Genomic DNA, 12,892 nt, shown 5'->3' on the forward strand with positions numbered 1-12,892 from the left:
TTCTTAAAATGCGGTTGGATCTGCAGCTGCCTTAGTGATGGAAAACCACAATCTGATTAAACACAAATAATTATACATTTTATGTTTTAATGAACGCTGTTTAATGACGTATGATAAAGTAAGTGAACCTCTGGGTTAACCGCTTCTATATGAAGGTGGGTAATTCTGGGTTAAGTATTTCAGTCACTGAAATGACAATCAGATGTGGGATGGATTTCAAAAAAACAAAAAAAAGAGCAAAAAAAAAAAAGCTCTTGTTACTAACAGTCTGCTCTTCACAACAGAGCTCTATTGGTGTTTTAGAGGACTTTAGAGGCACACATATTGTTTACTATTATCTTAACTTTATTTACCATTTGTTTCGTTATAAATTTTACTTTTAACTTCATATAGGGTCATATCTTGTTTTATTGTGAAGCATGTTATGCTGCAAGTTTGAGAGGTGCTATATGAATACATTTATTATTATAATTACTATTATAATTAATAATAATGCTAACAATGATAATAATATTATTATTACTATTCCTGTCTGACAGAAAGCAGCGCATGAAGCTAGGGAAACACGTCTCTGACTCCCACCCCATCAGCACCGGTTCCCCTCAAGGCTGTGTCCTGTCCCCTCTACTCTTCTCCCTGTATACAAACAGCTGCACCTTCAGTTACCAGTCAGTCAAGCTCCTGAAGTTTGCTGACGACACCGCCCTTACTGGGCTCATCTCTGGTTGGGATGAGTCCACCTACAGGTGAGAGATTGACCATCTGGTGTACTGGTGTGACCAAAACAACTTGGAGCTCAACGCTGTAAAGACAGTGGTGATAGTTGTGGACCAGAAAGTACCCACAGCCACCCGCCCCCATCACCCTGTGTGCCTCTGCAGTCAACACTGTGGAAACCTTCCACTTCCTGGGCACCATCATCACCCAGGACCTCAACTTGGACCTGAACATCAGCTCCCTCACCAAGAAGGCACAGCAGAGGATGCACTTCCTGCAGCAGCTGAAGAAGTTCAACCTGCCAAAGTCAATGATGGTGCACTTTTACACTGCCATCACTGAGTCCATCCTCACTTCCTCCATCACTATCTGGTCCACTGCTGCCACTGCTCAGGACAAAGGCAGACTGCAGTGTATCATTCGCTCTGCTGAGAGGGTGATTGGCTGCAACCTGCCATCCCTCCAGGACCTGTACGCCTCCAGGACACTGAGGCGAGCAGGAAAGATCATGGCCAACCCCTACCCATCCAGGCCATGGTCTCTTCCTTAGCCTCTGAGGCTAAGGTCTATAAAAACTAGAACCTTGCACCACAAGAACAGCTGCTTCCCTACAGTGGTAGGCCTTTCCAACAAGCCCCCAGACACCCCCAGATACTAACACTGCCCTCCCCCACCAGCCCTCACCCCCTTTGACCCTCTCTCCAGACCACGACATGACATACACCCACACGCATGCACAAACAGTGTAATATATCTGTCCTCCTGTGCCCTCTGTACATGGACACGTTGCATAAAGCCCGCACTACCCTGCTGTAAATAACGCTTATTCTGCAAATAACTTCTTATTCTGTAAATAAATTATAGTTTAGAATTCACTTAACATTCTGTAGAGTATTTGCCATATTTCCAGTTTCCCCCCATTATTGCACCTTATTTTATTTTATTTTGAGTATATATTTTATTATTCTTTTTAACTTTTATCTTTATTATTTACTGTTAATTTTTTCCCCTCTTGCACCAACATACCACCAACATACCAAGGCAAATTCCTTGTATATTCTTGAACTACTTGGCAATAAATCTGATTCTGATAATTGACACTCATAGCAGGAAAGTGTTACAGAAGCATTTCAGAAGGCTTGGTCCTAAAATTACAAATTGGTATCATTGTTATTCTCCATAGGAATGGGTCTCCTGCAAAGATCATCACAAGGGCATACCGTGCAATGCTCAGGAAGACAACAAGATCCACAGATTAACATCCTGGGATGTCGCCATCTCCATGACCTCTGTGCTCATCTTTGCCAAAGGTCACCTGGATGTTCCACAGTGCTAGTTGAGTAGTGCTTTGTGGTAAGATGAGTTTAACTTTTTGCCAGGTGGACACAGTGATATGTATGTGTGCATGGGTTAGCGTGGTGGGGGGCAGCTTTACTGCTCCAGGGCCTTGACAACGTAACAGCAAGGACAACAATGACTTGACAACAAGGAGCCTGAGTCTAAAATTCCTCCTATCCATTGTGTAGGTCCGATCAGCAACTACAGAATATGTTCAGTGTAGGTTACTGCTGCTCAAGTACTTCCCACCAGTTATTAAATCCAAAGGTTCACATGCTTTTTCCTAGCCTACATGGTTGGAAAAAGCATGGTTGTTTAAACTGTCTGACAAAGACATAGCTTGATTCAGTCGTGCTGTTTTTTAATCAGATTGTGTTTATCTGTAATTGTAACTCAAATCTGTTGAGATTAAGATCGGACCCCATTTTGAGCGCAATTAACGCAGGAATCGAGGTAATTACAAAGGGTTCACAAACTCTTCCCCAACACTGTGCCCACATGGGCATCCATATTTGTTTGCCACTGTTGATTCCACACAATACGACACCTTTGTGTAAACCTGCTTGCTCTAAAGAGGTAGGTGGGATGAGACGTGGCCCCAACCCTTTTAACATTGTCATTTAGGGTTGCTGAGTGGAGGGTTTGTGGGTTTTAGCCAGACTGTCAGAGCTGAACGCTACGTGCTCGCCAGGGTCCAGTGACCGTGAGTTGCAGATGCAAGCATGGGTGCACGCATGAACACGCACGGTCATTATTTCCCAAACAAAGCTGTTGATCATATCGATGATGGGGAGGGGGGGCATGCATTATTTTTCCCTCCTTCTCTCTTCTCTCCTGCTATCATTTACTCGCCTTGTTCTTCACACACACACACACACACACACACACACACACACACACACACACACACACACACACACCCATTCCTTCTCCTGTCCATCCTCCTTCTTACCCTTCAAGCTGTGTGCATCCTGCAGACTGCTACAGCAGATCAGCGTGGTCACGGTGCTGTCAATCCCCCCTTTTTCTCCCAAGTGAAATGACTGCATTTCTACAGCTGCTGAGCGGACAACTGCATCGCATTTACAGTATGGCTCCGGTGGGACTCGAACCCATAAATGTAGCAGTATTAATGCCAAGCTCAAGGTACATACTGCCATAAACACTTCGCAGAGTTACAGCAGTGAGTTACGGAACAGAAAGGACAAGAAAAGCACAGATGGGTTAGTTGCTGATGTGCATGTGTTATGGCAGTCGTTTATTTTCATGGCGATAACCCCCCCCCACCACCACCTTGTGTGATAAAGCGAAGAGGCGTTTGTTTGTGTTAAAGTGACATTATTGCCTACCCAGTCTTCGAAGTGTTTACTGCCATTGTGCAGTATGTCCTCGAACTGGATGATGCAGTTGGCCACGAAGTCGTCGTATCCGATGGGCGCGTCGTGGAACACGGACAGCTCGATCCTCCTGCCGTCGCGCACCTCCGTGGTGAACTCGTCGTTCCACGCCGGGCTGTTGTTTTTCTGCTTGGTGGACGTCTGGCCCACCCGGGAGTCGTCCACGTTCAGCGCTATGTACGTGTCCAGCAGGAACGTCTGCGTCTTCACGCCGACGGCGTGTCGGAGGGACCAGGCCGTGGGCTTCAGGTCCAGCGCCTCGCAGATCTTAATTTTGAGTAACCCATTGAACACCACCATGGTGGTGAAATGTGGCCCGCCGCTCGGTTAACACCGTGTAACACAGTAGATAGCCGCCCCCACCCCACCACCCCCACCCCCCCGTCCGAGACGAGCTCCCAGATGAATCAAACACACGCACGGCGCTGCGGTAGTTTCACAGCGATTTATGTCCCCCGGTGAAGGCCATGGTCTCAACACTGCCTCCGCTTTCAACCGGTGGTCCTCCAGACAGACCGTAAAGCCTTCCAACGTAACGTGACGACAGGCAATGCGGTCCTCAGTCAAACACATCCACCAGTTCAGCAATAACACGGTCCACACAAATCACAGATATTGTTTTTCCCTCTACCTGAATTCTCTTTTTCCACTATTGCGTCTGCTTAACATGCTATTTACACTCACAAAGTCCGTTTATTTAAAAAAAAAAAAGAAAAAAGAAATTGCTACCGCCTTCCTTTACAGCTGCTCGGAATAGGGAGGAAAGAAAAAAAACGTGTGCGTGCAGGTCGGGATATCAACAGCTTGTTTTTCCCAACAACAAAAAAACCCCCATCAACACACGCCTCCCGTTACTGGGCTCCGCGTCTGAGTCGGTCTGACATGTCGGCCGCTGCTTTTCCACCTCCGAGGCGCCCAAAAAACAACTCCGCTCGAGCTCCGTGGAAGCGCCGTGTTGCTCCGCGGACCGGGGCGGAGGAGGAGGAGACGTGTGTGGGAGGCTCCAGATGCCTCCCCGCCGCTGCGCATTTGGGATGATCCTGCAAAAAAAAAAAAGAGAAAAAAGAAAGAAGGACTCCTCGATCGGGACCGAACAAACGGTTTACTTCTGCGTCGCCGTTACGATGGCTACGGTTTCACCAACTGTTCCTGGTTTCACTTGGTTTTACCTCCACCTCTCACTGCCCCCCCCCTGCCCCCCTGCCCAGCAGCACCGCACGACACTGTGCTATGCACTCAGGCTAACAAAACGGTGCAGGAAATGCGCAAAACACGTCAGTTTCCCCCCCTTTTTTTTCTCGTTTTGGCAGACCGGGATCAGCTTGTGACACCGCGAAGGTGTCGTCTTGTCTAGCGGCTGTTTTGAGTTGGGCGGCTGACTTGTTTAAAATACCACACAGTTCCGGTCAAGTTGAAATCTGGATGCCCCGACACACACACACACACACACACACACACACACACACACACACACACACACACACACACACACACACACACACACACACACACACACACACACACACACACACAACAGCTCCCTGCATGCCTGTGTACGTCCAGGTGCACACAAAAAAGAGATCGTTCTTCTCAATGACGATGTATTGCCAGCTGAATAAAAGATGAGACAGCGGGTGAATAAAGGGGGATGAATGTTAAGATATGCGTGGCATGTGCGGAATCTGGAGCGGAGCACACGATGGGCAGCTCTCTCACCCTTGCTTGCGTCGTCCACAGCGGTCAGTCACATGATGGGGCTTTGCCAGCTCTTTTCTCTTGGGGGATCTGTGCACGTCTGCGTGCTTTTTTCGTTTTCTTTTTTCTTTTTGTTGTCTCTCGCGTCACAACTAGCAACAAGTTGTGATCCTTTCAAGTGTGCCAGTTACAATTTCAACAGAAGGGTCCGAGCAAAATCCAGCACTTAGTGCAACGCACGTAGAGAATGCTCAGGAATGTCTTGGTGACTCCAGTGCAGGAGCCTGTCAATACCTGATGACAGGACTTTTGATAGACATGGTGCAAGGGGGGTGCTTTATATGTAGCAATGCAGGAGACATACAATTAACACACTATGTGTGTGTACGTGTGTGTGTATGTGTGTGTGTGTGTATATATATATAAAACTTTGTTAAAGGAAACACTCAACAGTAGGGAAAGTGCTCAACCAATAAGGAGCAAAATAATCCAGTGAGTCAGGTAAATTCTTTACGAGACAGTACAAGCCTGTTTCATGCCATAAGCAATCATGAAATCATGAATCTTGAAATCATAAACAATCATGAATCATGAGCTTATGTCATGAAACGGGCTTGTACTGTCTCGTAAAGAATTTACTTGACTCACTGGATTACATATATACATGTATATGTATATGTATATGTATGTGTGTGTGTGTGTGTGTGTGTGTGTGTGTGTGTAAATATATATATGTATATAGCGAGTTTTTTCCGAAACCATCAATGGTGTTGAGTGCTCGGCTAATGAGGAGCATATATATATATATAAACACACACACACACACACACACACACACACACACACACACACACACACACATATATATATATATATATATATATATATAAATTTAATCTTAAACAATATATGAAAATGTTGAAAATGTTCTTGTTAAATTCAGCTTCCGTGCAGCGACAGGGCACTCTGTAAATTACATTGCAGATTTATTTCAGCAGTGCATTGGCACACCAGAAGGACATACTAGCATATTACTCCCTAGCAAATCTGTCCTGGTTAGTCTATTAGACCTTCAGTCTTTCTTGCCATAAGGCAAGAAAGACTGAAATGCTTTGGCAGCTGTTTTTTCTTTTCTACTTCACTTCCACTTTCCTTCTGACTCGCGTGTTTCGGCCATTGATGCAGCAAGATAAAGTAACCTCTGTTGCACACAAGAAACGTGAGATGTATGACACGCTCAGAGCGGTAATAATACACCTCCTTGAGAGGAAACCGCGCTACATTGATAGGATCTCTTTTTATGGCTTTGTCACTTAAAATTATATATTCTCCATAACTCTAAATTTGAATTTACCCGAATTTTAAAACTTTATTTATTTATTGCATTTGGGGGGGGGGTAAACTTTGTGCCCTTAAAGCGCCATACACTGTCAACCCTTGACCACCACTGCCCCCTACTGGCTGTCTACGAAAACATCCAAGTTGGTAAACGGCTTCCTCCACGGTGACATAAAAAAACGTGTTGAGGTTCAGTTCCTTTCATTACCTGAGCATTTTCAAACACGTCGAGGGCACCAGATTACCCCATCTCGATCAAAACAAAAGTGTCCGAGTGTAACTAAAAGGAACAGGGGGAAGAATTAGTCCATCACATAGCCCACTGTGTATGTAGTAAGTTACATTCAACTTTGTATTCATTCAGATGGTGAACATACACAAACTGGTTTAGATAGACTGCAACTACACAGCAGCAGAAAAAGGTCCAAATTTACAAAACGCTCTCCAAAGTTATTGCAACTAACAGGGCAGGGGTCAAAGTCCCCTATCATTGATAAACTAAATAGGTTACAGTGGTGTCAGGTGCCTTGTGAAAGGTGCCTCGATGGCGCAGCAGAGTTGCGTGAGATGTGGATCAGGGCAGTGGAGAAAGGTTGATGACGACACTGTCATTGTTTGCTTGCCGGGATGGGCATGTATTTAAACCTGGCGAAGCTTTGTGCGATACATTTCGTACAGTGGCCTGCAAGTGGCTGACAGCCGTCGAGCGAGATGTTGACTTTAAGATGGCCTTTTCTTCATAGCTGCCAAGTAAGAAGAAGAAGAAGAAGAAGAAAGAAAGCCACTTTATTTTTGGTCATTGTACAGGTTACAACGAAATTTGTTCTCTGCATTTAACCCATCCTATAGTGTAGGAGCAGTGGGCAGCTGCAGCACCCGGGGACCAACTCCAGTTCTTCTTTCCATTGCCTTGCTCAGGGACACAGACAGGAGTATTAACCCTAACATACATGTCTTTTTTGATGGTGGGAGGAAACCGGAGCACCCGGGGGAAACCCAAACAGACATGGGGAGAACATGGAAACGCCACACAGAAAGGACCTGGGACGGCCTTGGGTTCGAACCCAGGACTTTATTTCTGTGAGGCAACAGTGCTAACCACTGGGCTACCATGCCGCACAATGAAGACCACAAGAGACTGACTTAAAGACCACCTTAAAGATGGATGTCAACAAAATGTGCCTGTTTCATTGTTTGCTGAGAATAGTTGTCCCTAATCAAGGTTTGCCTCTATACAGTGGTCATCCAGTAGAGAGATTCCCACATGGTGAATGCAGTCAATCTGGCTGAGGCCAAGGAGATGAATCATGTTGTAAACATCCAAAAATGAGACACCAATGTCCACATCTCAGAGACATAAAGTTGTGTTTGGGTTATGCGTACTTCTCGGCATATTGCAACTGCTGATGTTGATACCTTGATTGGGTCTGCTCAATGAAATGAAATGATACCAGGCTGATGGGAAAAGGACCAAGTAGAAAGGAGGATGTTATTATGCTGCCTAGGAATCCCAGCGTGATCTGCATCTTATCAGAAAACAAACCCAATGAAGTCAAAGTTCATCGCCAAGGAGGAACTTTTTTTTTTTGCTTTTTCAAGTTCTTTATTTCTGTTTAGAAAAAATAAGCCAAAATAAATAATAAGTGACTCAACATGATACCATGATTAACATCTAGCTTGACAGAACAATCAATAAGTCATCCTCCAGCTTGTCTTATAATAATGCCCGAGTTGATTCTTGGAAATCAACGGTTGTGTTCAACACCCAAGGCTTTTAAAGGCATCGGATTCAGGTATGAATATAAAATCAAAAATGTCAAGATAAATAACCCTAGCCACTGCCACCACTACTACTACTATTAGTAGTAGTAAATAACCCTAGCCGCTGCCACCACACACTTGGGTAATTTCTGACCTCCAAGCTGAAAGCATAAATAGTGAGGCGAAATTGTTGGGGCCAGCCTGACCTGGGGTATGGAAACTACCCGTCTGAGTTCAGCGTCTCCTAATATCACCAACCAGGTCAGAGACTCCCCAGTTGTTAGGTTTCTCTATTCCAGGAAGTGGTCAGGGTTAGCCCATCCTGAGGGGCAGGGCCACAAGCACCACTCCATCTCCCCCGACAAACAACATAGGGATATTCCTCTTGGTTGACTTATAGAGTACCTCATATGTCTCTTCATCAATCTCCACTGTAGTTACCGTCTCCTCGACATCCCCTAGGATCATGTTCAGATGGTGGTTGTAGGCATGCAGCCTGCCACGGCGCTCTCTGTCATTCCTCATCTTCACATAGATCCTTTCATCTAGACTGAGCTTGATCAGATCCAGGGGCTCCTCCACTGTGTTGGTGGTCTGTTGCAGCTCAACTTTCATCTGTAATTTTTCTCCCTGAATTCAAGGGGGAACCCAAGGTTCCCAAGGGGGAACTCACAGGTTCATTTGTATTGCCCTCAATCACTAGGGAATCACAAGGGACTCACTAAGTGCTGCAATTTCTAGCGCTGCACTGCTTGAACTCACTCATGCAACAAAGGCCATCCATCTGTGGGGTCACTCAGTACCATCCAAAGCCCCGAGGAGGGTGCACACATGCCAAGTGGCCAGATGACGAATGATTGCCTTTCCACTTTTCCACTGCTTTTCCACTACTAAGTTACCTCAATGGCTGATATTTGCCTCCCACATATGGTGGGAGCGTGCAATCGTTAGATCCCTTTCCCTATATTAGGGGGCAACCATTGCAGACCTGAGGAAATTTCTTTTTTTCCCCTCTTACACATACACCTCCACACAAAGTAGCTAACTCACCTTTTTTTTCTTCCTGCAGGCCTGTTCTTTTCCAAATTTGAGGAGCAAAAGACATCGATGTTCCACACCCAAATTTGTAGACCAGGGGTGCCCAACTCCAGGCCTCGAGGGCCACAGTGTTTGCAGGTATTTGTTGCAACCATGCACTACACCAACTGATTTAAATAATTAGCTCACCTCTTGGACCAAGGAGGGAAAGGAATTAGTTCAATCAGGTGGTATAGTGCATGGTTGCAACAAATACCTACAAACACTGCGGCCCTCGAGGCCTGGAGTTGGGCACCCCTGTTGTAGACAATTAAACATGTGCTTTACACCACATCAGCTAAACTACACAAGCAGTCAAAGTAACGCTGGAAATTGTGAAAGACATCGCTGTGAGCTGAACACACGGTGATGAGAAATTCACTTAGAGCGGCAGCTTTTATTTATGGAAGAAATTACCAAGGACAAAACCCGTTCGTTTTGCCGTGTTAGAATCCATAAGGTTATACATTGTATGTGTGCTGTGGGTATCTTTTGGGATGAGTGAAACATCCTGCGGGGTTTTTGGTGGATTTCCCACCTGATAAGAAGCCAGGGAAAGATGAGAAGCGAGGCTCTCAGAATGTAGCCCTGCTAAGTAAAACTTGGCACTTGGCAGCGAGCACTGTTTGAAAGTTAATGAGGAGAGCCGTGGGAGAGCTAAGGGAGAGCCAAAATACTTTGAATGATTTAAATCTCGTTTGATTTTGCCTGCTTTTTTTTGTCTTTCAAGTTTTGTTTCTCTGTAGTAGGTGGTGCATTCCTGAATATGTGCTGAAACAGTTCATTTATTATAAATTTGAATCTTATCATCATGCATTTGAAACAGAATTTGGTGTACCTTCAATATGTATACTTGCTGTGTTTCGTGTGCTGTTAGTAGCAATGCATTGTTTTATAAATACCAGGAGATGTCAGAAGTGGCTCTGCTGATTTTAGAGGGCCATCTGTTCAGAGCTAGTGCAGGCCTCTACCTTTGCTGCCACCTATGTTTCATCCTGGGAACATATGGTGTAGTCAAGGGCATTTACTGTATGTCCCCTGCAACAAAGTGAAGTGAATCACCATAATTAGGATGGCAGGGCTCTGCAGGGTCAGCTTTTGGCGTTTCCAGAGAAGAATCATTGTTTGCATAACCATATAAACCATTAAAGACATCATCAAATCAGTGGCATTGCTGGTTAGAAGTCAAGTCAAGTCAAACTTTAATTATAGAGCCCATTTCATACACAGGGCAACACAATGTGCTTTCAGAAGTGGAGTTGGATGGGCGTCCCTACAGACACAATTGGCCGTGTCTGCGGGTGGGAACTGGGAAGCTAGCTGTGGATATGTGTCCTGGTCTATGCACTAGCGCCTCCTCTGGTCGGTCGGGGCACCTGTTCGGGGGGGGGGATAGCGTGGTCCTCCCATGCACTTCCCCCTGGCGAAACTCCTCACTGTCAGGTGAAAAGAAATGGCTGGAAACTCCACATGTATAGGAGGAGGCCTGTGGTAGTCTGCAGCCCTCCCCGGATCGGCAGAGGGGGTGGAGCAGCGACCGGGACAGCTTGGAAGAGTGGGGTAATTGGCCAGGTACAATTGCAGAGAAAAAGAGAAAATAAATGGGGTTGGATGGGGAGGATAAGTGAGCGCAATCTTCCTAACTTTGTCTACTTATTTAAAAAAAAATGTCTGGCTTTGTCTCTCATGAATTCCCAAATACGCTCCATTTATCAACGTTTATAACTCCAGATGCAGAGGACAGGAATCTCTCACATGGGGAGGGAATCCCCTGGATGTTGGCCAACTCCTCTTCTGGCACTTTCGGTCAGTGTTTCGGTAAGATTCACCAAAAACAATTGAACACCGGCTTTAGCTGTGCCACGTGGGATCATAGGTCATACCGGAACATTTGTATCCTCACGGCCACAGGAAATTACATCATTTCAAAACATGGAAGGATTTTGCTCCCACCTTCAGAGCAGCTAAGTGAATGAGAGGAAATATTTTATTGGTAGGTTAAGAGGGTGTTGGTGTCACGGGCAGGAGAGAACAAAGGCTCTTGTAGGAGAAGTCAGTTTCTGATGTCAGAGATCTGCGTAAGAAAAAGAAATGCAGCACAAAAATATTTGCTGTTATAAGCGTATATCTCGAAAGAAAGGCTCTTGGTTGCGCTTTTCTAGCCGTCCTTAAAACTACACACGTTACCAAAGGTCAACTAAAAGAATATAAAAGTTTCCGTTGACTGCAACACAACAAATTTAAATGATGAAGCTTTTGTGCACCTGAAACAGCTTGTCCTGAGCATCTGGGTCTTCCCTGTCAGCCTCGCCATCAGCAAAGGCGTCATGTCCGCACTGCTGAGGCACAGCTTGTCGGGGTTTTTTTCAAGCGGCCATGATTTTGGAGACAAACACCACTTTTAACTCCACAGCCTTCAAAAACATGACACGCTGTCGTGGTCTCGCTCACCCAGAACGACCTCTCAGCTGCACATCTTCTTGGACAGACTTATGTTGTAAATGCCCTCAAGGGCAGTTTCTCTCATCATGCAGATGGGCTCTGCAAAGCAGGGCTGTCTTCCATAATGTATGACTCACCCTCTAAAGGGGCGAGTGTGTCTGGTGGATTTACTCACCTCCGCTGAAGGAGCTGTATTTGAGAACTCATCGTAGACACACTGAGAAAGTTGCAGATTGCAGGTTTTCGGGAAATTCCCTCAATAGTCCATTTTCTGATTGGAGGAAACTCCAGAACATAAAAGGGGACGGGATTGAACCAGTGACCCTCTTGCTTTTACAACATCACATTTGCCACTAAGCAACCGTGCCATTCCTGGCTAAAAATTTCACAGAGTAAAAGTCATTTGGGACTGCTAAAACAGTTCACAAAAGACTTGTTTATTTGGCAAATAAGGCAAAAAAAAAGAAGACTATAATGTTCTTTTGCACTTTAGGCAAAGGAATCCCTCTTAACGACACATTTACAGCATTCCCTATCAATCACATGACACATGGGAGTAAGCAAACTGTTCTGGTAGTGAACAAGTGTCCGCTTGTGGATATGGTGATGCTGAGTGAAATTACTTTTACAGCGTGCATCAGTTACAGTTTGCCTCAGCATCATCATTTCCACACATTGTTTGCTGTTGGTAAACTGTGAATTGGTGAGTAGTTATACAGTAGAAAGACTAAGTGACATGATTTAGCGAGTAGGATGAGGTTGTCTTTCAAATGTAGGTTGGCTTGGTCATGTAATTCTCTGACTATCAATGTTGGCTACAAGAGATTAAAACAATACTAATTAATCGATTTAACTACTTGGGCATCGCAGAACTACTTACCAAATGCTACAAGTCTCCAGGAATATGTACAGGACTAAAATCACTAAACGTCATTGACAACAAAACCATTATCATTAATCTCATAACACCAGGAGTAACAGTCCTCCCAAATCTTTTCAAGAAGTACCTTATATACCCCCTCTCTGAACTACAGCCACAATATCTCCTTCCTCTAAGCTCCCCAGCTTTTTTTTTTCTTCAAACAGCTACCTTACACCAGTCTCCTTAGCTCTCATTTGATTTACCT

At 45.1% G+C, this 12,892-nt stretch overlaps 2 protein-coding genes across 2 annotated transcripts in view; both read right to left on the minus strand.

The window, feature by feature from the left end:
- Positions 1 to 3,781, minus strand: part of LOC130123220 (protein kinase C epsilon type-like) — a 114,627-nt gene extending 110,846 nt beyond the window's left edge. Inside the window, exon 1 of the mRNA XM_056292354.1 lies at positions 3,405 to 3,781. Coding sequence (XP_056148329.1) covers positions 3,405 to 3,752 — 348 coding nt within the window. The 5' untranslated portion in view covers positions 3,753 to 3,781. The remainder of the gene's footprint in view (positions 1 to 3,404) is intronic.
- Positions 3,782 to 8,558: 4,777 nt separating this feature from the next.
- Positions 8,559 to 11,652, minus strand: LOC130122472 (U6 snRNA-associated Sm-like protein LSm3). The gene is made up of 3 exons (XM_056291406.1): positions 11,588 to 11,652; positions 11,343 to 11,397; positions 8,559 to 8,876 (listed from the first exon to the last, which is right to left on the minus strand). Exons 1-3 carry the CDS (start codon positions 11,650 to 11,652, stop codon positions 8,559 to 8,561), a joined length of 438 nt encoding a protein of 145 aa, XP_056147381.1.
- Between the last annotated feature and the right edge of the window lie 1,240 nt (positions 11,653 to 12,892).

Source organism: Lampris incognitus, chromosome 13 (assembly GCF_029633865.1).
Source record: "Lampris incognitus isolate fLamInc1 chromosome 13, fLamInc1.hap2, whole genome shotgun sequence".
NCBI lineage: Eukaryota > Metazoa > Chordata > Actinopteri > Lampriformes > Lampridae > Lampris > Lampris incognitus.